Source organism: Chiroxiphia lanceolata, chromosome 12, assembly GCF_009829145.1.
Source record: "Chiroxiphia lanceolata isolate bChiLan1 chromosome 12, bChiLan1.pri, whole genome shotgun sequence".
In the NCBI taxonomy this organism is placed as follows: domain Eukaryota; kingdom Metazoa; phylum Chordata; class Aves; order Passeriformes; family Pipridae; genus Chiroxiphia; species Chiroxiphia lanceolata.
Genome location: NC_045648.1, coordinates 7,257,129 through 7,284,020, shown reverse-complemented (window position 1 = coordinate 7,284,020; position 26,892 = coordinate 7,257,129). Strand labels below are relative to the sequence as shown.

Genomic DNA, 26,892 nt, shown 5'->3' with positions numbered 1-26,892 from the left:
ATCACTTACAAGCTGAAAGAAAGTTAAAGACCTGGATCCAGGTCTGCTGTGCCTTTATAGAGGTTTGACCACTGATTCACTGAGTGATGCTGGACTTGGGAGCCTCTGCTGCATATAACAAGATGTTTTAAGTCCTGGTTCTGTACTTCAAGTATCAAAAAACATAAGGGCATGCTTGTCTGGGAGAAATTCTGGATATATCCTTACAGGGAGATCAGTCCTATGCAATTAAAAAACCGACTCTATCATTCACAGTTAAACACAAATTTACTAACCCAAATATCAGAAAGCCTTAAATATTGGAGCCTGACATCTCCTGCCTGAGCATTAATATCAGTCTATTGTTTACACACACATCAACTGGAAGGTCCAAGAGTGAAGAACTCAGGCTGAAGCCACTAGAAAAAAATGACCTCTTACGTGATTAATGTCCAGTTTACAGGAATAATTTCAGGGCTTCAAGATAATAATGAAGTATTTTTGGCTTGATAGATCAAAGCTGAGTATTAAATGGTATTATGCAACGAAATCTTCAGTTCAGTCTGTCAATTCCATACTGTTAATAATCTAACTTTAAATGCAAATAAATAAGCAAACAAGGACCAACTGTAAAGATCACTTGAAAAGGAAGAGGAAATAGTTTATTAGCATTGATTATTTGGGAGATATAGTATATGTATTTATATGCAACTCCAGTATAATCAACATAAGAAATTGTATTCCATTTGGATACTAACAAGTTGGGTATTTAATGTACTTTGAAAAAAACTGGTGGAAATACTTTAAAGCTGCCTGAATCAGAGAAACTGTAAAAAGTGTTTGTATTAGCCTTGTGATGGAGCAGTGGTAAAGAAATGCTCCCTACTGGGATTATTCATATATCCTTCATCTTTGAGATAAATCATAATCTTAAACAAAGGAAAAAAAAGGATATGTGACATCATAAACATGATCCACTGATCCAACTGGTATTCAGCTTTTCAGGGCGTTCAAACTGGAAGTTTCAGAACTGCTTTACAGCTTACAGACCTCCTTAAGAGCCATGAGAACATTGGATTCTGTCACCAGCCACAAGCGCTCATACAGGAACTTGCTCTTGCCCTCAGTGTTTGCCTGTGGCCCTGGTCAGTGATGAAAATGAGGACAAGAAAGAACCTAGAAAATAATTTCACATATTCTAAGAGAGTTCTTTAAAAAAAGAATCCTGAACCATCTGCTTATTTTTGGCATCTCTACTATATGTTACAAGGCCCCTGTGGATGGCACAATGCTTAAATGCAATGTCTGAATGTGGCATTTAATGTTCTCTTCACATAATTTCAAGCATCTAATGGCACAAATGAAGAAAGTTTGGGTAAAGATCTCCCAGATGCTGATGGAGAACCAGTCATTAGATGAGATACAATCTGATGTGTCACTGTGTTTAGATCTTACTGTGGTTATCTAAGAAATCAGTGAAATCCTTCTCTATGGAGATCACTAGGAGTTTTGTCATTGACTTCAGTCAAAATAGATATTCTCCCCACTGTCTAAAAAGATTCAAACCCACTGTCTTGACCTGTGATGCCTATTAAAAAACCATTAGCACTGCTCAGGAGTAGGGAGTGTTAGATGTAATGCCCAGGGCAATTATATTCTCTTTCTTAAAACTATGTGCCATTTTTTTTTCTGCCTTTCTTGTCCTGGCATTGATGTGTGTATAGTAGAGCATGGTTAAAACAGCAGCTGAATACTTCCTGCAACATTCTACAGAGAGGTAAAAGGATTAGTATAGAGCTTCCAAAGATAATAATTTGAATGCCTTATTAATTAATTGTTATTTGTAATAATGGCTCTTTCCTTAAGGGTCTTTCAGGATCCTTAACTGCTTATTAATGTTGTATAGACAAGGATTGCTCCCTAGTGGAAGAAATGAGGTGGAATGTGGAAGCCCTTCAATGAAAGCAATAGGTTTGAAAAGGGACAAGCAACAGAATTCATCATTTAAATGAATAGAGAATTATGATCACTCAAATGCAATTACCAGAGTTCATCCTGTTTGCTTAAACAGTGCCAGGAGATCTCACATACTGATGCCTGATGCACTCAGCACAAGTACAGCCCTTCCTACAAAGACTGGAAACTCATTTGATGTGGAATTCAGGTCTGTCTAGATCACAGTCAGAGGCATAGCTTGAACTCATTGACAGCTATCAAAACTAGCCTTAGTTACCTTCGCCTGTCAGGAACAAGCAACTCCAAATGCAAGATTTTCAGTGCAGGCTCTTAAATTTAGCCAGGTGATTGCTCAGGTTGACTGCCTGTACCAAAGAGCTTGGAGCCACTACTATTGCAGTTAACTACCTTAGAATTAGGCTCAAGTGTCCATATGATCTGCAAGCACTTTTTTAAAAGCACTTTGAATGCCCTTGTAAGGACAAGAGTCCCGTATCATCCCTAAAACACTCCTTTCTTCAGCTCAATACTTTTGGCTCCAGAATGGAGTTTCCTTTTATTTCACTGCTGAATGAATCCTCAGAGAGGGACTCTACTGGCATGGAAGGTAAAAGAATGAGGGTTCATGGAAAGATTTCACTGAAAAGAAACTCAAACACAGACTCCGTGGGTCTGGAGAAGGCAAACTGCTCAAGACAACAGCCATCTACTCCATTTTATCCTTCCTATCTCACGAGATGTGCATTAGGAGAAGGGTGGCACAGGGTTCTTTGAAAGATTTACTCACTTTGTAGGGTCCATGGCTGCAGCTGCAGTAGGTGCTTTCCATGGTGTAGCTCCTCAACACACCCATTTCCTTCCACACCACCACTCGGGCTGTCGACTGCCGAGACTTCTCCACCAGGAAGCTGCAGCTGTTCATGACAAATGCAGGGGCCACTTTATCCAGGATTTTAGGAAGAGTCTATGAGAAAATGAATTGCACATTATGTGCACATGCTTATATCACACACACATGTACAGAGAGACCTGTGTAATCAAATCTATCTATAGACACTGTTACCAAGAGCTCCAACTGGTACATCACGTCAATCCTCTGTGAAAATCTCAGATTCTAACATTTGGGTTTATCCCAAAGACTAAAATGAAAATTTTCCAGTACACTTGGTATATCTCATTCAAAATCAAACAATTGCACACCAATAGTTTGAGGGGGCTGAAGTCAGAGTTTTGTTTTCAAGCTGCTTTGACATTAACCTGAATCTTCCTGTTGTGCTGCTAAGAGGGCTGCAGTCCTAATTCACTAGCTAATATTCCTATTCTCCCCTCTACAGTTACTATATCTCCTCCTATGATACATCCATTGCTTCACAAAGGATTGAGCTATGGGAGGAATTTTGTCTGAACATGGTATAGAGCAGAGAAAAGGGGTGTGTATTCTCACAGAAGGTTGCACATAATTATGTGAAAATAAAGCTCAGCATTTAACTAACTTGCATTGTGAAACAAACCAAAATATTCTCATCACAGTCCAAGTTATACATTTTATATAATTCATTTAAAAAAATCACAATAAAAAGTAATAATAAAAACCCGGTAAATATTACATCTTAGCCCTGAGTGATTTTCTTATTCTCGAAATTTTATTTCCCAACAAAGTCTATAAACACTCCTGAAGCATCAAATATTCTATCAGTGCAGAGCCAACACTTACTTAGTCATTATAGAGGGCTAAATGTGTTACTTTTATAAAAACACTTTATAAAAACAGATACCAGATACATAGAGCACACCTGGTACTAGTACATAAACTGGATTGTTAGGTATCCACACACATATACATGTATGTGGGTTATGTCTGTGTGTGTCTAAACTTCAGTGCTGGTACACTAACCATAACACATGCCAAAAGACTTTTTGATTTATCTAGATGAGAGAAAACAAAATTAGACCATTATTTCTCTGATGGCAGTTTTCTTAAACAGCTGAAATGAACGGAATCATATAGAAGGAGTTTCCACATATGGCTAATGGCATTTACCCTTGAATTTCATTCAGTTTGGGTGGTAAAAGCCAACCAAGCTAATTTCACTTTCCAATAACCATCAGTTTCACTGACTGATTCCGAGTAATTGTAGTTCCGTTCTGTTGGGCTTTACTTCATAGCACTGTATGGGAATAATCAGTTTGAAAGTAAATGAATAATGTCCTTTCCTAAAACACATTTGATGTGAACGATATATATTTGGCCTCAACTATTTTGCAATATCTCCTGCAAACTGCTTAACCATACACATCTTTATAAGAAACAAGTAAATTTTATTTTTCACTGTATTCTGGCTACAGCTGTCAGTGGTCTCTATATCTATGGAACTGGTAAAGTTTCATAAGGTCCATTTTTCAGATGAAAAAACTGTGATGGAGAAACCTGAAACAAAGAAAAAGATTTCACTTTAAATCTGAGACCACCTCGAGCCTCACTCTTAAGTCAAGATCTCCAGTGTTTTACTAAGAACTGCTGCACTCCCTTTCCCATGGGTGCAGTGAACAAAGGAACCTTGAAAACTGACTGCTTGCCTTCAGCAAAGAATCCAGTATGTCTGCATTGCCTTCAACCTGCTACTTGCTGCATGGGGATCACAAAATAGTACACTTTCATCCCCAGCTTCCAGGTTGTCCTGGATTTTGGTTGAACAGGAACTAAAAAAAACTGCAGCAGAACCACATGATTCAGGTGTTTATAAGCCACAGCACAACCAGTTAAATCCAGTTAAACCCAGTTAAACTGTATGTAAAGATTCAGATAGTTTTTATTCTGCCTTTATCTGAACCTACAAACAAATTTTTTTTTGTAAATATATACCATCAAACACAATAATCAGAACTCTAATCCAGTTTAGGTTTTTAAAGCAATTGAAATTATATGCATAATCAATCTTTTACTTTTAATTAAATAAAAATGCTAGCAGGTAACAGTAATGTCTCTGTACACAGGACTCATTTAAGAGTATTAGCAAACTTGAATTTAATGTTCTTTTCATTTTACCAGCATTCACTGGATTTCACACTAATGGTTCTTTCTTCTCTACTTATTCTTCTCATTAATTATCTTTCAATAGCATATTTTGCATGAAAACACATGCCTTTAAAGGATGGTTTTATGATAATACAGCAGTTTCTGTGTCACTCGCACGGCTGGATTTGTCATGTACAACGGCAAAGGAAGCTGCTCCCATCACACTGGAACCTGTCCATAAACCTCCAATACCATTAGGAAGAAAATGGAATTATATTTTTTTACTGATGTCCCTGCAGAGATCGCTGTCAAAGGGGCCTGGAATGTTTATCAAAAGGTTGGGATTACGATGCCAGTGCTGTGCAAGTCACCCAAGGCCACCAAATATTAGAAGGAAACAAAGACTCTGACTCTGTATATTGCCAAGGGCTACAGCTAAATCTATGACGTATGAGGCCAAGTCTGTTCCAAAAAACATAATTTTCTTGAGATATTTGGTTCCTGTTCCTGGGGAGAAAAATCAATCATGGAGGCCAGATTAATTCTCAGTTCTCCCAAGACAGGAGAGAAACCTGTGCAAACAGTGCAAGGAAGCAGGTCCGAGGCAGGGGTGGTTATCTGCTAAGTTTGCAACTGTAGATGTGTCCCACTGTAAATCCAGCTTCCTCAGCCTAAGTAGGAAGAGGGTGACCTATAGGTTAGGACTGCAGCAGGCATCCATGCCTCGTTTTGTGCAAAAGAGAGGATTTGAAGCACAAAATCTTTCTATAGGCCACTACAGAGTATTTTTGGACAGCCTTGGAGCCTTTCTTCATTGCAGATTCAAGTCAGGCTCCAGATGCTGACAGCAACATTTGAATTCTGTTTGTGTGGCAGTAACCATCCTCAGCCTTCTGAAGCCCTCGGAATTCAAACACACCAAAAGATGTCCTGACTGTAGGTACCCTCCCTGCTTTCCTTGGGAAACAGTGTTTGCCACAGGGATTACCTTCTTCCAGTAAAGTCTCAGTGTGCTGTGTACAACTCCATAAGATGAACATGGAAGACACCGTGTCCTTATAAGGATAATTAGTATTTATGCTGAAGGAGCAAAAATTATACAGAGGTATAATTTGGCAAAGACTTTTCAATCTCTTTTAGTTTTGAGTGAATCAAGCTATTATTCTATAATCAGTTTAAAGTCACAATTCATATGCTAAGAAATTAACATTTTTTAGGACTAGAATTAGAGTTTATAAAATTTTTTTTCCCCAAGGAAATTTGTTATTTAATAAGAAAATATCATCTAAATGAATACAAAAAAAAAAAAAAAATAAAAAGAGATGGGCAGGAAATCCAAAGAACTGTTTGATGAACAAGCCATTTACATGAAGTAGAAATAGAAGAGGTTTTATTATTTCTTCTTTATATTAAAAAAAACCCACAACAACAACAACAAAAAACCTAGATATGACACCAAACACTTGCTGTGGAAATAACTTTACTATATTAGATCTGTTTGGTATCCATTGAATTATCTATTGTTTTCAGTGGGACCAGGAGCATCTCGTGATGAAGCAGTTTGACTGAGTAGGACAGTGGCACACTGTCATTTTCTCAGTTACCATTACATAATTCCAATTTATTTTCTTGTTATGCTGGGGTGGTGGGGACAAAAGTGCATGTATCTCTAGAAATTATAAACCACAAAAATATACCTGATCCTGTTAGCATGTAGCCAAAGATGCATCTTACTAAAATAACGAAAACATTGTTAGTAGATGGGTCCCTAATATCTAGTGTATGAAGATATTATGCATGGCTTGAAACTCTCTGCATCATTACTCCAAAGGAAACTTGCACTTTATCTCTAAAATTTGTGAGGTGATCTTATCTTAAATATATAGGCACATACAGGCCAGTAATTAAGAAAGGAACCAAGTAGACCTACTCTGTAGCCAACATCTTCTGTGATAACTGCTGTGTCAACCATGCAGCCTGCTTGCCACAAGGTCTCCTTGATGCTGCAGCCATAAAGAAACACGTTCTTTTTCTGGGAGTGTCCGTGGTAGTCACAGAATACCTAGGGAGAGGAAAAAATTAAGCAAAATCTTGAACATTGAAAAAATTTTTTGGTTCTTCATAAAAAGCACTATAGGACTACGGGGGGTGTTAATGTGTTTTTTTCAGCTCTTTGGAGTAGCTTTAACTCTGGGCCATGCCTACAACCTGTGTCAAACTTTGTTAGTCAGTTGTATCTTGTTTTATTTATTTGATCTGACCTGATCTCAGGGATCCAGAGTCAAAACTAGTGTATTTCTGTCTGCAGCAGAAATAAACATGACACCTTCACAAGAATCCATGGCAACTCAGGAACCTCAGGGTTCATGGGAACTTCTGATACCACAGAGTAATTTTTCAAGTTCTTTCTACTTCTAAACTCCTAAAGCCCAGCTTTATCCTTGTGAGAGTTGAAATCTTTGCTTTCCCAAGCAATTAATCACCACTTTGTCATCTTTAAATTGAAAACCCGTGCTACATAATTTTCAGGAAAATATAATTGTGCACTTGTATTGTCAGACCTTTGCATGAATTCCTGGAAGTCAAGCACAGAACATGACCCATTTTCATGGCAAATAATTTCATTCCACACTAATCTACCTGTCTATCTAATCCATCTCTCACATCAGCTGTCACAAAAGCTCAGCACAAGGCACATTCCCAGTTTTAGCGGAAGTGTTGATTGCCTTTATAGGTAGATATTGACTTCCATAGAAATGAAAATCACAATTTAATGACCCAAGAGGTAAATATTGACCCAAGTTTTAAAGAAAAATCAATCTCAGTGCCCTCTGAGATATGAAGTCAATAAACACACAGTTGTTACATATATTTTCCATGTCTTAATCAGGAATATCTAGAAATCTGTCAGTGAAAATATAAGAATTTCTAAAGAGAAAGAATTGCTTAATTTTAAACCAGCATTTACCATTGAGTAGAAAGGAGCTTCAAGATTTCATCAAGAAAGATTTCCAGGGCTTATGTGGGAGACAAACAAATGTGTGAAGGTAGAGAAGTATTATGGCTCAATATAAAGAGAGATGGGGGAGAAATATGCGCTAAAAAAACAGAATCACAGAACTGCATAGGTTAGAAAATACTTCTAAGATCATCGAGTACAAACATTAACCAACACTGCCAAATCCACCACTAAACCATGTCCCTATTTTTAAACATCTCCAGAGTTGGTGACTTCACACTGCTATGGGTAGCCAGTTCCAATGCTTGATAACTAACTCTTCAGAGAAGAACTTGCTTCCTCATATCCAGTCTAAACCTCCCATGGCACAATCTGAGGCCATTTACTCTTGTCTTGTCAAATGTGACTTGGGAGAAGAGCCTGACACCCACTCACTGTCAGCCCATAGATCCAGCCTGCCCAGATTCCTCTGCAGAGCCTTCCTACCCTCCAGCAGATCAACACTCCCGCCCATATATACGTATTCTTACCTAAATACATACACAAGAGGGGAGAAACAGATGGAGTAGATGAGCTTCTTCCACCAACTGTTAGGGCAAGACTTACCCTAGTTTGTTTATTTACCAGCTATACAGTAACTAAGTTTAGCCACAGCAAGTCAGGGAGTTTAATTATCCAGGAATTGAGCATGTACATTCTTTCAGCTCCTCTGACAAACACTAAGTTGCCCTGCTGGAAAGGTCAAGGCATACATGCATAATGAATCATCCCACCGCTCCCAGTCAGATGGACAATTATACACATCTCATAGTTTATATGCTGCTGCTTCCTTTGGTTTCTTACCTGCCAACTTTCCTTCCTGCACCATTGCTTGCCTAAAGCTCCTTTTGTGGGGCTGGGAATCTGCACATCCCTGTACCTGCAGCATGCACATTCCACACCTGGAGCATGTGAACAGCGAGCTACCCGCCAAAAACTCTGACCCATTCACAGTTATCCTGTACTACCTCCTTCCAAAAAGCTGTATTTATTAATTCTCTTAATGACAGATACTTTTCCAGCTTGTGTTTCATCTAAGCTATCAGCAATACACAGCCATAGCTTGGGTTAACCACAGGTACCAATGAGAGAGTATTCCTATGAATATCAAAGACGATTTTATAGTTTTTATCTCATGTCAAGGCAGAGAACCCAGATCAATTTGGTATCAATTACCTGCCAATTCACAGAATTACCAACACACAAAAGACAATATATATATATCTGTCTAAAATATTACTTATCAGAAACCACACAGGGATGATCAGAGAGTGGGGTTGCCTGATCACTAGCAGGTCTATAATTCCACACCTCAAGAAACCTGCAGACGAGTCCTTAGTGGCAGGTCTGAAATGATATTTCTTTACTGGTAAAGGATTACCAAAGCCAGGTGCTGTAATACAGCAACTGGTTCAGGCCATGGGAGCTTTCACTGAAGGTCACCAGCTTCCACAACAGAAACATCAGTACCACTGCAAATACTTTCATTTTATTTGCAAGTTGCATAGAGCCACATTTTAATTAAGTTTACTGGATTCTGCAATCACTCCCAATGTTTATACTTAATTATTCTTCATAGTGCATGCTTCTGCCTGATTTTCACACTACAGAGTAGCTTATGTCTCATCATTCAGCCAAGGCTAAATTATATTTTGTAGTCTGAGCACCCAATACAGAATTCTTCTGGGGATATGTCTGGGCAAACACTGAGCAAACTTGGCATCTACCAGTGCTTTTTCTCCAACCTGTCCTTCCATATGCCTGAGACACTAAGGCACACAAACCAGTCAGACTCCCAAGGTTTGCACTCACTGGGATATGACTCAAAGACACACGTTAAATTTTTTTATCTATTTGAAGTTATTTTATTTGCCAGCACTGATCATCCTAAAGGTAAGGATTGTTTTCTAACTCAAAAACAGCCCTCCTCATGAGTCACAGAACCAGTCACCTTCTAAAATAAAATAAAAAAAAACCAAAATATAAAAGGGGAAGTAAGAAAATCTGTTGGAAAACAGAACATTGAAATGTCTTTTTTTGAGTAAAACCTCCTTTTTTTTCCGTAATAACATTTTGACAGGACTTTGAATGCCAGTTTTGAGGTAGACGTGCTTAGGGTTTTTTTCCTCTCAGTGAGTACATCCTTGCAGGCTGATGCTTATTTCCAAGCTTGATATATAATGCCTTTGAATGGCAACTCTGCTCATTGCCTCCTGGTCCATTGGAAGTTCTTTCTTTCCCCTTCTAGGGTATCCTGCTCCTCACTACAGCTCAGACTCTTTGCAGTGCTACAATACATCCAGTCCTGTGGTCGTACAAGGGTTCCCACCTTCAACAAGAGAAGCCAATAAAACCACCACCATAATTCAGACTGTTGTCTATACAACTTAATAATCAAAATGGCTTTGGTTTAAAGTTCTTTGCTTTACTCCTTCAACCAGCTCTTCTTTGCTTTAAAGGAATTCTTGCACATCACCAGGATAAATTAAACTAAATCAGTTCACAGAAATCATTTGGCTATCAGTGAACTTGGCTCCACGGGATCTTGGAGGTTAAAAAAAAAAATTAAAAAAGAAACCGGGTTGTCTTCTGAAGGAGGGAAAAGGCATTTTTGAGCATGTATAAACTAAAATCAATGTACTCTTCAAAGGCGTAGAAAAATCAGTTTACCAAGTCTGACATGCAGTCTGTGAGTGAGGGAGATGGTAGGATCAATAGTTTCCCTTCACTCAACAATGATGAAAACTTGCACTGAGTGTTAGGCTTCATGCACCTGGATATGACAAGGAGGCTCGTGTACTAAAAGAGGCCAGACAGGAAACAGCAGAGTAAAACAAGACTGATACTACACTGCTCTGAACCAAATGGAAAGGCTGGTGACCCAGTGAGTTTCCACAATATTCCTCAGCCTACAGAGATAAATGTGAGGGCTGTTGATTTATCCAAAAATCACATTCCCACAAGAATTCACTTAGTGAAGCTCACAGATATTTTCACCTTGTCTGGGGTTTTTCTCATCAAACCCAGGGGGAATCTGGTGCACTTGGACATTTCCTGCCTGGCTGTAGCTGTCATCAGCCAAACTGTCAGTCTGTGCATCCACATCTGCTTGTCAACATTTGAACCTCCTTGAGGCTTTTCTTCTGAGGTCTCAGAACTATATTTTCAGTCCGCTGGGCAACAAGACTGAGCAAATGTGATGGATCACAGCCCCAGCCCAGCTGCAGCTTTGAGGTGAGACCCATATCATGAATTTCTGGTAGCCCACAAAACTAGTTGTTTTCTTCCTTACCAAAGCAGCATGGAAGTTCAGACACTGTGAGGGCTTGGAGGCTCTGTTTTCATGGGCTTTAGCATAGTCCACTTAGACTAAATCTTTGTGGAATTCCTCCTGTCACTGCCATGAAGATAGCAATAACCTACTCATAATATTTAGCTCAGTTGGAGTACTTAGAAGATATAAAGAGCTTTAAGGAATTCATTTTCTCATCTTTATTCCAGGTGTGCAGAGATTCTGAAATTTGGAGTAGCTGGATAGAAGGTGCAGTAAGTAATAAATATCCAAGACTTCTGAAACAATTCTGTGAGATGAAAGAGTAAAAGCATATGATGCTTTCCAAATCACTCCAGCTCTATAACAAGACTGTTCACAGAACTACAGTAAGCAATCCATGCACAGAAACTCACAAAAGATTCTAGAAGAGACTCACCAGAGGAGCCCGGCCAATGCTGCGCAGGTAATAGAGAAGACCTTTGGCATGGTAAATAGTTGGATGCAGCTGGGAATTGGGTGTCATCCACTGTCTGTTCAGATCATCCCCACTCAAGGAACAACGGTAGCTGAAATCAGAAAGCAACACATCACAAACTAGTAAAACAACAGCTGATTCCAAAGAGTTTCCAATCCTGGCAAGCCCTGGCACAAGGACTGGGAATGTCAATAGAATACAGATATAAAGGTTTTGAACGCTGGGCTGGAATGAACCAATGGTCCACATTATATTTCAAAGGTTCTTGTAGTATATGCATGTTACAATTTCCTTTCCTTCCAAGGTTCACATAATTGCAGTCCTGAAAATAAATGCAGTTTTTCCTTTACCTAAGAATGCACAAATCAAAGACAAGAAGTCCACTGCAATGTTCTAAATCTGTGCTATCTACGAAATTCACCCAGCTTACATAGAGCTCAGGCTTCTCAAAACCTCCACAGTAAACAAGCACTTCCAACTCCTACTCATTCTAACTGAAGGCAGGCACTCGAATCTCTTCAACCAGTCTGAAGTACAGATGCACTTAAGTGAGATGAGCTGGATCTCTCATTTAAGCTTCTCTACTCACAAGAAATGCCACTATCTAAATCCTGTCGAGAAGATCTTGATGCATGCTACATCATTATGGAGGACAATTACCTAGCTTCACTGCAAAGGCTGGATAAAAAGCTAAATAAGGATCCCAGACTTGCACTGAGCAAACGTTTCCCTTAGTTTGAACATATTCTGTTACTGACTCAGTGATCAGTGAGAGATGGTGCAGGATACTTGACTGTAGGGAGCAGCACAATTTTGAAAAAATCCAACTAATCTCTCTTGTTAGTGACTATGTGCCGATCAGAGCCTCCTTCCACTCTTCAAAGGATTTGTTGTAATGTGGTTCATGATTTTCAAATCATGGTGTGGTGATAAAATTCAGGCATCACTTCTACAGCATATGAGATATCGTGGTAGGTCCTCATCATCTCCACAGTATCCAGGCCAGTACTAGGATGCTTCTACTGGCACTGTAAACTTGGGCTCCTTCTACTTCAAAAAAAAATTCAAAAATATCCAAAGTGTTGGGTGAACTTCTAGCTATGGAGTTGTATCCAGTTTTGCTGCTCCAGTTTCCCAGAACAAAATAGAATATAAATGTACTTGTAGAGATGGGGGTCTGCTGCTGTACTGGCAGAGCCTTGCACTGAGGTGTTCTGCATGTAGCACTTTGGGCAATATCAATGCCTTGCAAAGGATGCTTGAAGAAAAAGGGTCATAAAGCAGGAATGTTTTAAAAAAACAACCAAGGTGCAAACAATGGAGAACTGGTTAAGAATGAAAGACAAAGAAATAATAAGAACTGCTAAGAATATTTCATACATTTTTCATGTACAAAAACAAGGTCTCTAATGCCATCCTGGGGTTTCTGGCAACACCACAAGATCCATTCCAAGTTTACTCTCATTCCAGTTATCTGAATTCCCTTATTTCCTCATAATCCACAGTTCCCATGTTACTCATTCAGCAAATCATAAAACATTAGCAATAGCTAACACTTGGGAAGTCAGCAAATGGTGCTGGGAGGCTTCTGCCAAAAATTCTATATGAAAACATGACAACTTCTGCTATGTTTCTTAAAGGTTCTTTGGATAAAGTTACCTTTAGGCTCACCTCTCCTGATCTTCACGACAACAGCTGCTCAACTGAGATTAGCAGCTGTATTTCTGCCAAGAAATTGTGTGCTTACACAATTTCCTTTCAATAGGTACAATGCCACAGTCATTGAGTCGCATTCAGGAACTCGTCTTTCCCCAGTGTGACTATGAAAAAATAAAACCCCGACACTTCCTTGACATAAGTGTGATACCTTCCTGCATCACAGTGATATACCAGGGAACACAACTAATTGAAAAAAACAAACAGATTTTTCATTCAGAGGGAAAGAACGATAACTAGACTTTTATTGTCATACTTTAAATTAACATCAAGAACAAACAGAGAGTCTTGTTATTTCAGAACCACAGAAATAGTTTCCCAACATTGTCAATGTTCACAAAAAAACACCCCTAAACCCATTATATGCCCTTTACTGTGGGAATTGATATTAGTTTATGTCTACTCAAACCGTCCACACATATCCCTCTGCCAAAATGTCTTGGTACACACTGGAAGAGTCCAATACAAAGAGACAAACATGCAGGGGAATAGGAACATGACAGCTGAAAATTACTCCTAACAAGATTCAGTAAATTCAGAGATTAATATTAAGTCAACCCCAAGTTCAATTTTTATTTCTTAGCCTAAACTAAAAGCCTCTAAAAAAGTTCATTATTCCTTCAGCACTTATAAAGAAATCTCGTGATTTGTCATATAAGAAAAACTCCTAATCAAGTCTTTTAACACACATGAAAGCCAAGCAGACAGTGTGACAAGGCATCAGTGTTTCCTACTGCAGAATCTGGTTCCCTTGTGGCCCATGAACTGCAATGCTTTACTCATACACAGGTACAGCTTCCACACAGTACACCAAGATCTCTGCAGTTCACAGTACCCTCACTCTTTAGACAGTCCATAATACACTTTACCAATTCTGCTGCTCTGACACAAATTGTGGATTTTCTCAGAGGTGACCCTAAACCAGTAATTTGAAAGTTCTTACTGACTGCAGGGAAGGAAGGTAACATCTCTGCATGAATGAAAGAGCTAGAAGATGAAGTTCAGCTTTGTCCCTTCAATGGTTAACATCTCTGCTCATTTAAACAACTTTTAAATATTAGCCCTCTGTCTGGCTGTATACACAGCTCTTAAGAAGATGCAAACTTTAAATTTAATTACAAGAGGCTGATTTTTCCCACCCTGCTCCCTCCTTCCTTCATATGCTAAAGTCTGTTTATTTTTGCACATGTCAGTTCACTGCCAGCCCTGTTGCTCCTCATCCCTTCCTTTCTTCTCTCTTTCCTAACAGTGATGACAGGCACAGATAATGTTTTCTGCCCATTACGCTCTGCAGCCAAGGGCAAAGGTAAAATATTAAGCTGATTTCAAGTGCTGATAGCAAATAAAGGAACTAGGAAGCTGAGAATGGCTTTGAATGTTTGACAGGATTTAACAAAATTCACTACTCAAATCAAAGGCATTTCTTACAAAACAGTTCCAAGTTATTCTATTTCCTTGAAATGCTTTACATGTCTTTTCTCCTTTGCAGCATTAGCCAGAATACAGGCTATCTTGGATGGGACTAGTGGCAGCTTACAAAAACAACTGCCAAAAAAAAAAAAAATCCAGTAAGAAAATCCCACTTCTGTGTCTCTGTATAAAGTACCTGTAATTCTGCTAATTGTGCATTACCCAGATATATTCTACATAATTCTCTCGTTTCTCTTGTTCACAAGATGTGAGGAAGCAGCAGAACCAGCAAAGCACTCTCCCATATTTATGGAGGGTGGACGAAGGCAGACAGTCACTGTTTAACTAGATGATGAAAAACAAGGCCAAAAAGTCAACTTCTCCTAAGAGATCCCTATAAAGTACCAAGCAATGGTGGTTTCTCAATTGCTCTGTGAACCGTTGCCTATTTATCACTAGGGCTTTAAAAGGAAATTTTTTACTACTTTCTTCTCTTTTTTTTTATAGCACCTTACACACACATACAATGCCAAATTCATCTCCTGAATGACAGTTGTGCTATCTGGATGCCAACCAATTTAAGGGTGCCACTGAAAGGACCTGTCTCATTTCAGACCATGGCTGCTGTACAGCTCTTCCCTCCTGGCACTGACTAATGAATCTACGATTCACAACGCTTCCTCTTGGGCAAACACTATCCTGAAGTATCACTCTGCCAGTTTTTTCTTGCCTCCCTGCAGCTGAGCACTGATACTAATTAGCGTAATGAGCCTTCAGCGTTTCACTTGCTACATCTGACTGATTTTGTCGCAATGGACAATTCCTTGCTTCCCAAGATAAATGATGTAGTCTGTGTTATTCTTGTTCCATGCATGTAACCATATCTCTATCCTTGCTCAGCTGCCTCCGATAGAAAGGTTCCTTTTCTGTCTGTGGATACATTTCATTAAGTTGCATTTGGTCACAAATCACTTAGAGATGCAGAACGAGATCTGCTTCACTCCAGCTAATGCTGTCAATGTCATAATCAAATAAGACAAGGAGTTCACATGATCTGCTGAAAAGGTGAGTTAACAGCCTTATCAGAGATGAGTTAACCCCCCTTCCAGCTTCTCATCAAAGGATGCCCATCACATTTCTTTTTCCCCTAGTTGCAACAATAGTAATCATTAAATACCAGATAATTCATTCCCCTGCATTCCCCTTTGCACCGTCACCTGCAAGAAAGATGCAAGTAATAAGTCTTTGTACTGATTTATGAAGGAACAAATAATGATTCAGGGAGCAAATAAAAACTGGGTCCTTGTCCATGAGATGTGGTCTCTGATGAGTCTCTCCTAAGCATCTTCAAAACTTTATATATCATTGATTTTAAAAAGTCTTAGAACAGCATTTTTAGTCACTGATTTTGGATGGAAAAGTCAATTTTCAGCTCACAAAGTTTCACATAACACGTATCTACTTTCTGCAAGAAATGTTGACTTCTCCTCACGATTCCAACAGTCTCTTCCCCTCAAAATTCTAAATATCCTGTCAAAACTCCAAATTGTACTATCCAAAACATCAGAACTGTTTAAGAGAGATGTCACAGAAAACATGCATTTGAGGTTTCCTAGGCATCTGTTCTTATCTGTCAGAGCATCTCCTTGACACACACATCCCCTAAATGCAACACCAAGACTCCATGACAGCAACTCAGTAAAATGCAGAATTATGAGGCAACCTGGGAGTTGTAGTTTGGCTGTGGGAGCCAAACAACTCCCGAATGGCACCGTGATGACACTTCCAAATGGAAATACTGTTTTTAAATGGGAAGATTTGGCTCCAGTTCTGATTATCCATTATTCATAGAAAAGCTTAAGCTTTCCGTTCGGGGAAAAAAACCCAATCAAACAAGCAACAAAAAAACATTTTCCCAAACAGCCCCACTTACATCCTCCTATAATGCAATGTCAGCAAATCCTCATTTTGCAGGCAGGGATATCGAGAAGTGAAGCCACTCGTGCAACAAAGCAGTAAATCAGTGAAAAACTAGGAATAGAACCTGACAGCTGATGAAAGCATATCACATTAACTAAAACTTTACTTTCAAATTTATGTCCTTTAGCCTGTTTCTAATTCCTGTATTCTTTCTTATTTTAAATGTGGCTTGTATCCATAGAGCTGAAGAGGATTTTTAACTGACTTAAGCTAATTGCTCACATATGGGTTGCATCGAATTAACTGAGTTGATTTAAAAATCTTAGTTAAATCAGTGCGATCTCTGCATATAAATGAGCACTAAGAATTGCAGTTTGCAGATGATTGTTCTAAAATTTAAACCAAAATAAATAATGCAGAAGGGCAAAGTGTGACATCACAGATTAACTGATACTCACAAGCAAAGAGGTATGTACAGGCCCAGCAAAGTAATAAAAAGTAATAAAAAAGAACATGCACCAGTGACTTCAGATCTCCATTAGCTTTTCCTAGAATCTGTACTTAGCCAAGTAGTCCAGGAGGTACCCTGGCATCTGCAAAGCTTTGCATGGCAACAGGACTTGTTTCAGTAAGCTGACACCTCCCAGCAAAGCAGGACAGTGACCTGCCAGCTGACAAGGAAAACAGGAAAGAAAAAGGAGAAAAGAGAAAGAGGCCAAGAAGAAAGAGGCAAAGGTGAGAAAAACAGAAGTCACTCCTCCCAAGCTGAGGCACAGTATGTCCCAGTCTCCATCACCTCAGCTATCTTCTCCAATAGAAACAAGCACCAGGAAAAAGACTCTGCCAGTCGCACCTGCATGACAATGAGGTGGTGGCATTCCAAAATAAGATGCTTTTGAGCACATATATTTTCAGCCCTGTAGGAGTCTGAAAGGTTGTTTTGCCAAACTTGTTCTGTTGATTTCTGAATGTATGTTAATAATAAACTAAAAAAAAAATTAAAACAAGGCTGCTATAGATTAGGCAGAGTTTCTTGTCCCTTGTAATGCTGAGTAGGCTCACACATTCATCCTTCAGTATTAAATCCCATTGATCAAAAAAGATGCCATTTTTCTTCTCTATGGAAGTTCTGACACAGGATGAGTTTACTTTTTTCACCAAGTTGCTCAGCTCAGAGTAGGAGCACAAAAAGGGACCTCACTGTACAAGAGGATGGTGTGATTTATGGTGGAATTGGCCATAGGTTGACATGCTCGAAGACACACTATACTTCCTCCATTAGTAAATTATAGTACTGACAAAGTAGAATTAACTGAAATATGCTGAGTTGTAGTTTACAAAAGAACACAAATACAAGTACAAAACTTGCCAAGTCTTTTCCTTTACAAGATAGGCATGGGCTAGCTAAGGAAGATAACATTAGATGATGTTACTTGCTTATGCTAGAAGGGTTTCTCTCTTTTTTCCTCATCTCCATTCCACCGTTTTTCCCATTTGTTGTAGACCCAATATGATTGTGAAGATATTACTGCTCTATCTTCAACACCACTGGAAATTCCCACTATAGGGGGCTATAGCATTATGAAACTTGACCTCTAATAAACAAAAAACCAAACCAAACCAAAACATAACAAAACCAAACAAAATAAAACACGAAAAAAAAAAAAACAAAAAAGCAAAACAAAAAAACACAACAACAACAAAAAAAGGCAAAACAAAACAAACAAAAAACCAAAAAAAATAAAAACCAAAAACAAACAAACAAAAAAAAACAAACAAAAAAGGAAAACAAAAAAACAAAACAAAAAACTAAAACAAACCCAAAAAACCCCAAAACAAAAAACAAACAAAACAAAAAAGCAAAAGAAAACAAAAAAAAACAAAACAAAAAGCAAAACAAAAAACAAAACAAAAACAAAAAACCTAAAAAAAACCCCAAAAAACCACAAAAAACACAAACCAAAAAAACACACCAAAAAACAAACAAAAAAAACCAAAACAAAAAGAAACAAAAAAAACCCCAAAAAAACCAAAACAAAAAAAAGGAAATAACCCAAAAAAACAAAATAAAAAACACAAAACAAACAAACAAAAACAAAACAAAAACCCAAAACAAAATAAAGAACAAAACAAAACAACAAAAAAATTAAAATAAAAACAACAACAACAAAGCAAAACAAAAACAAAACACACCATACCACCACAAAACAAATAAACAGACAAAACCACAAACAAAACCCACCAAACCAGTCAACCAAATAAAACAACAACAAAATCAAACCCCTACAAAACCCCAACCAGAGCACCCACTTTTATTTTCTTGTTAAACGTTCCATCTGACTTTGAAGGGATGTGATTAATTTCCATTTTACCAGACACATACTCCTGGATTCTTTTTTTGCCAGCACACTGTATATTCCTCATTGATGTTCTTTCTACTTCTCCATGATACTTCTCTCCCATTTAATGAACTCTTGCCTAACATTATGCATGGTTCCCTTATGTATTTCTGGAGACCATTAAGGCTCTGAAGGACTTGAGCAACAAGTTAAAAACATCATCATTACCAGTAACTGGAGATTGCTTCTTGCAATAGCAAGAAAATGATGCATAGCAAGTAGTTTGGTAAGTCACTGCAGTTACTGAAAAAAATAATAAAAAAATAAATCCCCAATCACCACTAACTCTTTTGCAGACCCTCCTGCTCTCAAATGTGTGTATTGTCTCCCCTACTACACCCTTTTTGTAAGAGTCTCAGGTAAAGAGGAAAAGAAAGATTGAGCTCCTCCAGTGCCCGGGCCAGGGAAACAACGTGTCTTAGAACTGCCAGACAAATTACAAATTTTAAATGTCCCTGTACGAAAACTGGCAGCTACTACCCAGGCTACACAACCAACCCGTAGACAACAAAGTTGCTAATAGACCATCCGTTCAACCAGGATGGGCATGTAAAAAATAATTATTAAATAATTATAATGGTGGTGAGACACGAAGAGATAACAGTTCTGCATGTGCAATTGTTCACAAAACATATTCAGCCCTCTGGCAGCATGAATCTACTCCTTCAGTGCATCCTTAGAGATCAGGCAGCAGTCACCGAAGGGCATTTGGGGGACTGATCTGTAGCAAGTAGAGAAAGCAGTCTGGGGTTATGTCTGTAGATGTACTAAGCTCCTTTTTATTTGTTGACTTTCCCCCATGCACATGCAGCTCAAGCCTTCAAACCTCAGCTGAATCCTAATTCTGCTACTAAAAAAACTACAACAAATTGCACTTACATAACTGCTCATCCAAGCACGGTGTCTCTGGGCACTTCACAACAGTAAAGTTAAACGAAGCATTCAATACACACTTATTAAAATAAAGTATCCACTAGAGAAACCTGATGGGCTTGCAGAACTGTAAAACATGCAGAAAAAAAATTAAAATATATACATATAACAAGCAGTAACAGATAAAATTCCTGTAAAACCAAAAAAAAAAAAAAAAAAAAAAGGCTGAACCAAGTTCTCCATAAAGCTCACAAACCCTAGCGAGACTTGGACAAAGTTTTAAGAGAGCTCATTCAAGTGCTAAGCAAAGCTGGCACTGAAAATTCAGGATGCATAGAAAGATTTAAAATTCCTAAGAGGTGCTACCAGAATCTCAGGGGAGCTGAGAGACTTGCAATAGGTACTGTGCTGAACACATTAACTGTGGAAGTATTGCTGGAAGTTTCTAGTAAAGAAAAACTAGGGCACTACATAGGGACAAATGTATGAAAGTGGTTCACATACACTGGTGTGAGCAAAAAATCTAAGCTGCTTTTGCATAGCAATTGACAAATTTTAATTGGGGACTGGTACGATCAAAAAATTCCCTCTTGAAACAGATTTGTAAAGGGAAGTTACTTGAATACTGAAATAAATGACCTGATTTTTCAAAATATGGAGCTACTCATCATAGCCTATTGAAGTTCAATAGAGTTGCAAGCACTCAGCATCTTCCAAAGTCAGGAAATTCTTAACTAGCTTCCTAAAAAAAAAAAATAAATAAATTGGATTGGGGCAACTACTTTGTGGTCTTTAGTATTCATTTTTAGCTCTTTTCTTAATATGAATCAGGAAGCTTGAAGCATCAGAAGATAGCAGCAGTATTCCAGAATGGAGGATACAGCGCTTTATCCAAACACTTTGGGCTTTTTTCCCTTTAGCTCTTCCCTGCCACCCTCCCCCCACACACACTTGTTTTTAATGTAACATAATAGGACACTCATCTTTTAAAGGGGAATGAGCTGTGAATACCTGGGGACTGATGGATAAGCACAAAGACACCCATGAAGAAAATTCATGATCAGCATCCCATCTTGGTAGCAAAATGTTTAAAAATCTTTCAGACAAGTGGCACTTTCCTTTTTCAGTGAGTTAAAAATATCAGGTCCTGATCAAAAATTGAAATTTTTCTTAGGAAAGCAGATGACAAAGTACCAGGCTGACAAAGTCCCTTATGAAGATATGGAGAAAAAGAAAAGAATAGAGAGCTCAAATACAACCTCACCATCACTTATTGTAAGACATACAGAAGGGTAATCTACAGCTATAGATCTTCTACTTAGAAGGCCCATGGGTAAAAATTGACACAGTGTCATTAAAAGCAATTTTTATCTGGCTAATCTAATTCAGCACACTCAGACACCAACCAAAGGGTAGGACCACACTGGTTGTCGTTATAGAAATCAACAACTGAGGGCTACAGTTTTTCACTGTCTGTATAGAAAACTGTTTTAAACCTCTTTGTGGAGAAAAATATTTTGCATATCTATGTAAAAGAGCTGAATACATTTTAACTGTTAATACACATTTAGACTTAACAGGTAAGTGGCAGCACTGATGTGCTGCACATACAGGGCAACACACTTGTCTCTAAGGAGAAACAGTGCTGAGATCCAACCTGGACCCAAGAGATTTTCAAAAGTCTTTGCCAAAAAAGACAGCACTATTCTGTCACGGCTAGGAAAATTCAAGACATTGAAGTTTCATCCATGCAGAAGTAACTATAGTGTCTCTCTCAGTAGAATGACATTAATAAAGCAGGGGAATAAACTTTTCTTTATTTCAAGATGGATTTGAAAGAGAAACAAGCATTGTGTTTGCTTAAAATCCCCAAAAAAGGCAGGAGGGCTAACTAAGGCTCTAGAACAATTCTGATGATACCCAGTAGTGTTTTTTCTTTTTTTTAAATTCTTCAGGATTCCTTGTTCTTTGAGCAGTTCTACCACTCAGACCCAAGAGAGAATAAAAACTCGGATGCATAACATTTAGTCAATACAGATAAGCTCACAGAAATATCCCCTACAAAAATCAATGTGCAAATTCAAATAGGCCATTCTTATCAGCCGGAATAAAGGTTGAACAAGCTTGTAAATTATTTTGGCTTCTCTTATATTTTTGGAATACTTATAAGCAAGGGAAGTAATTTGCTGCTTACAGGATAGGACTCAGTTAAAACTTCAACCTCTCTTCTACCCTTCTTGACCAGCTTCATTTCAATAATAATGCTATAGAGTGCTGTGAGGTGCTTAATAGTGGTCATTTTTGTTAAGATACAATGTTTATAGCCACCCTCCAAATACATTAGAGAGAAATGTAAATCTTTTGCCAAAAAGTTGATTTTCTGGCCAGTTAGCGAGTTTGATCACCAGAATTTGCCAGTGAAACAAACAAGCATATCAAACCAGTTATATTTGTTGCCATTTTATATGTCCAAAGTAAAGATCTACCCTTTAAAAAAAAAATTAATCATCCCCATCCTCCCTCAGAGCATGGTGAATGTACTTTCAGTGTGAAATCTCCATTTCAATAGGACCATCTTTTTTTCAGACTAACACCGGGACATTTCAAACAATTATATAATCATTAAATTAAGCCCCAAAAGCTTCTTTAAGGTATTACTGCCATCACTGTATAGATGGGTAAAGTAACTACAAAACAGTTTAATGACTTGCCTGAGATTGCACAGTAAACATTTGAGAAAAATGGAAAAATGATGATTCAAAGAGAGCAAAACATTCACAATTTTTTTAAGCTGTTCACAGCCTGGAAAGCAATTACTTAGTGGTCCTCAAAGGATGCCATGAAGGATGCTTATCTCTATTCCTGAGCACTGAAAATTACCAGTGACAGACAGAAAAAAGGGATTGGAACCAGGAAAAGAATAAAAAAAAAGGGAAGAATTAGGTCTATAGAGCTCATTTCTCTTCAGCTCACAAGGCAAATTTGTTGGCCTGAAAAGCACACTGGCTGAATTGCAGCTTTCAATGTATTTCTCATGGTGTGACTCCACAGCTGCAAAATCCCAGCTGCAATTAGGTAACTGTGGGACTGGATCTTATATCATTTCTATACATGCAGGCACTCCAGCAGTGACTGTGGAGGCTGCAGCTGGCCTGCCATCAGCCCCCAGCTGCTGTCTAACAGCAAAGCAGTAACTGCAATTGTATGTAAACAGTAGTAAAACTCTAATTTTGCGAGTGTTGAAATGGGTTGAAAGTTCTTAATGTGGTTTCAGTCCAGCACTTCAGTCAGGTGAATATGACTTGCTTGGGAGAAATCACAGAACATGGTTTTACATCATCAGACAGGGAGGGATGACCTTCTAAGCATTAAGACTTCAAACAGGCAAAAAAAATTGCTGAATTTCAAAGTAAAAACATTTTAGAGGAAATACAAAACCCTCACTATTCAAGTTGTGAGCCGTTCTCCAATGATTAAAGATTAGGATGGTGCCTTTTCCTCACATTTGTCTGAGAGGAGGATTCTCATGTACTTCTGTAGCACTGGTTGCTCTCCAAAAGAAATACTGTATCAAATGGTTTGCAGATGCTAAGGATGAATTAAAGAATGGTGGTTTACATCCAAAGCCACAAACCCATGCCTTCCTCAATATTCAAGTTACATGCTGAATGTTCCATTTGGTGAGTACTTCTGAGTACAACATGTAGAGGTAGAAGCACAGCTCTCATTCAGTTGGTGTAAATCTAAAATAATCCCACCAGAACACATTGACAAAGTTAAAAGGACTTACTTAGTGTTTAACATACACTCAAACCATCATCTATTTAGACCACTATAGAGAAGAAAAAGGTATTGAGACTCAAAATGGACCTCATGGGCAACAACACACCAACACAGCACATATCCTCACTACAACGTTTCATTTCAAGCTTCCAATGCTGCTCAGGAAGTTCACATTTCATTCTCATGTCAAGAAGACCATCTCTCCAACTCTCCAAGAATTAAGCAAGCCTTAAAAGAAAAACCACCACAACCAAAGCAAACAAACAAAAATCCAAAACAAATCAAAAAGCTGTCACATCATCCAAGATGGTTTGTTCCAAGAGTAAAGCTTCAACAAAAGAACAGCTGCTTTGCTACAAGCTGTTGTCCAAGTATCTTAGAGATATTAACTAGGCCAGGAGGTGTTTTGTAGACAAAGATGAGAGCATGTGAGGAGCTGCCCATTCCCTTCCTGCCTCTTACAGGTCTGTCACTTTACCTGCCTGTCAGCAAAGCACCAAGAAAGAGTTCCACTTGGAGAGAGCTTTACTGTTCTCACACACTGCTGGCACACACAATACAAGATGTATTGCCTACTGCTACAACAGTTGGAAAAGAATGCCAAGCCCCGTCATTGCGAGCAGATTGTTTATCATTGACACCAGAAAGCTGCTGGAATGGGAGGACTTGGACTCAGCTCTGCCAAAAGGGGATGTTTGGCCTGGCAGTGAGCAGATAAAAGGATGCCACAGGGTTGTCCTAAGTTATGCTACTGGCACTACCATTTGGGTAGAGCTCACTGTCTGGAATTGGCAGAAAGACCTCAGAATTCAATCCTTCTCCCCCCAAACAACTCTTCAATCCATCACAAAAAACAACTAATATGGACATTGAAAGGAAATAGATGATTTCTTTCCCCATGCTAGGGAGATTCTCCAGTATATAGTTTACATTTTCCCTCTGGAAGAGAAAGAGCACGAGCAGGAATTAACCTGCTTGTTGGCCTACAAAAGGAACAGGACGATTCAGAAGTCAGAGACTGATTTGCTGTCACCATTTATTCCAAGATCCCTGTTTACACTAATAAATCCTTATGCTCTTGCCTTACTCCAGAGGACAAATAGTCACCAGGTCTTTCTCATCTAACAGAGTCAGTAAGATAAATGCCCAAAGCCACTCACAGCCTTTCAGACAGCAACAGCTTTGGGCTTTCATGGTATTCCTTCACAGCTACTTCTGTTCATCCCATGGGGTTCTCCAGGGATGATTTGTCATGGTCCATAGCAAGTTGCCTAACAGTTTCTTGCAAAATTCAGTGAGAGGTTATGTCATTGTTCCACCTGGAGTGCCTCAGGGGGTCTCCTCTTTCTTGCTCTTCCTTTTGCCAACTTCCACTCACATCTACCGTCTCAGCAGGGATGTTATTTGAAGCAATAACAATGCTTTGGAACAGGTTCCAAGGTAAATTAGTTTGCATCCATCACAAATTCTGCTATAAACTGTACTTGCATCCCACAAAAAATCTCCAGGATAGAAAACTGTTAAGACAGTAGGGGCTCAAAGATCCTAGTGTTTATTATTGACCTACTCTCTCCTTTAAGAAGCAAAAGGAATCTTGCTGCTGCAGCAGTTTGGAACATACCACTTGAATAAAATCATAATAGGAATAAACTCAGTCAAATCCCTTTTCTTACAGATTATTAAATCCTCCTGAAGCAGAGAAAGTGTCAAGAATAAAGCTTAGGACAAATAGCTGGATATATTTTTTACTTCCATACATGTAAAGTAACTCAAGAGCCTTGAAGGAAAGAATCACTTCCCTGGGTACTCTGATTCAGTGAGCTAAGTTGAATTCAGTGAGCTAAGCTGAAGTTCATTCCAAAACATGTTTCCCATCATTACAAAGGGGCATTTGAGTCAACTATGTTTTCAAAGCATTATTTACATCCACTTCTCAGGATTTCATCAAATGCAAAGTGACTACACTGATTGAATGGACACAGCGCCTTAATTGCATTCAGAGAAGAAAGCTGCTTGAATTTTATTTATTTATTCACTGATTTATTATTGTTATTTAGCTGTCTGCTTGCAACTGCAAATATGCCTTTGCTGCTCCATTAGCTGATCGCATATCTATGTTTCAAACTCAGCCCAGAATGCCCACACAGGAAATATCTCTGCAACACTTGGGGAAGCTGTGCCTTGCATTTATGGCCAAGACCGTGGGTTACATTTTTAATGAACACCTCTCCAGGTTCCTACATAGTAAACAGGTATTCTCTGAGATTGTGTGTATATATGTAACAGCAGGTCCTAGTAAGAGTTGCAATGGCAAGGAAGCATCTTCCTTTTTCTGTTCCCAAGGGAAATGTTTCCTTGCCATCACAACCCCAACATACAGTGTTTGCTACTTGTTATAGCAGAGATGCAAATTGCATTTCCTCTGCAAGCAGATGTTTAAGCCAGATGTTTCACTGCCAGATTCCGATTGGCTGACAAAGTTAACAGTTTGTTCTTAAGCCTGAGGGATAACAAAAAAAGATAACAGAAGAAATTTGCCCAGCACACCTGGGTTGTGCTTCCAGCTACCAGTGGAGCAATTGTGGATTTACAGGGGGGCGTAGGAAAACAAGATCCAATTGTAAGCCAAGGTATATCAACCCATTTGCCCTTCAAGCTAAAGGTGTAGAAATGCTTCACACAAACGTTACTCAGAAGACCATCTAGACACCTATTTACCATTTCTTGAAATGGAGAAAACAAGAAAATTAATCAAATCACTGTTTTCCTATTTGGTACACCTAGCCAACAGAATATGCATTTTCAGAACATTCACAGGCTCAGATTCCAATGCCAAAGATATCCCTGTCAGAATTCAGGGCATTATGCTACACATTAAAATAAACTCTTTAGAACAAGGTAATAAGAATTTTTATTCCTTCTGTTCCTGGGCATAAGATTACCTCAGCAAACTCAGAAAGTCTTTCCTTACCACCCATCACCATTAGAATGGCACGCTCAGAACTCAGTATTGACACTTGGTGTCACCTATTTAATATGATGATGACTACAAATGTCAGGCTTTGTCCTCTCAGACCAGGGTTGCCATATGAT

At 38.6% G+C, this 26,892-nt stretch overlaps 1 protein-coding gene across 1 annotated transcript in view; it reads right to left on the bottom strand.

The window, feature by feature from the left end:
• Positions 1 to 26,892, bottom strand: part of AGBL1 (ATP/GTP binding protein like 1) — a 248,195-nt gene that overhangs the window by 115,745 nt on the left and 105,558 nt on the right. Inside the window, exons 17-19 of the mRNA XM_032700663.1 lie at positions 11,660 to 11,789; positions 6,882 to 7,013; positions 2,723 to 2,899 (exon numbers count right to left, since the gene is read on the bottom strand). Coding sequence (XP_032556554.1) covers positions 2,723 to 2,899; positions 6,882 to 7,013; positions 11,660 to 11,789 — 439 coding nt within the window. The remainder of the gene's footprint in view (positions 1 to 2,722; positions 2,900 to 6,881; positions 7,014 to 11,659; positions 11,790 to 26,892) is intronic.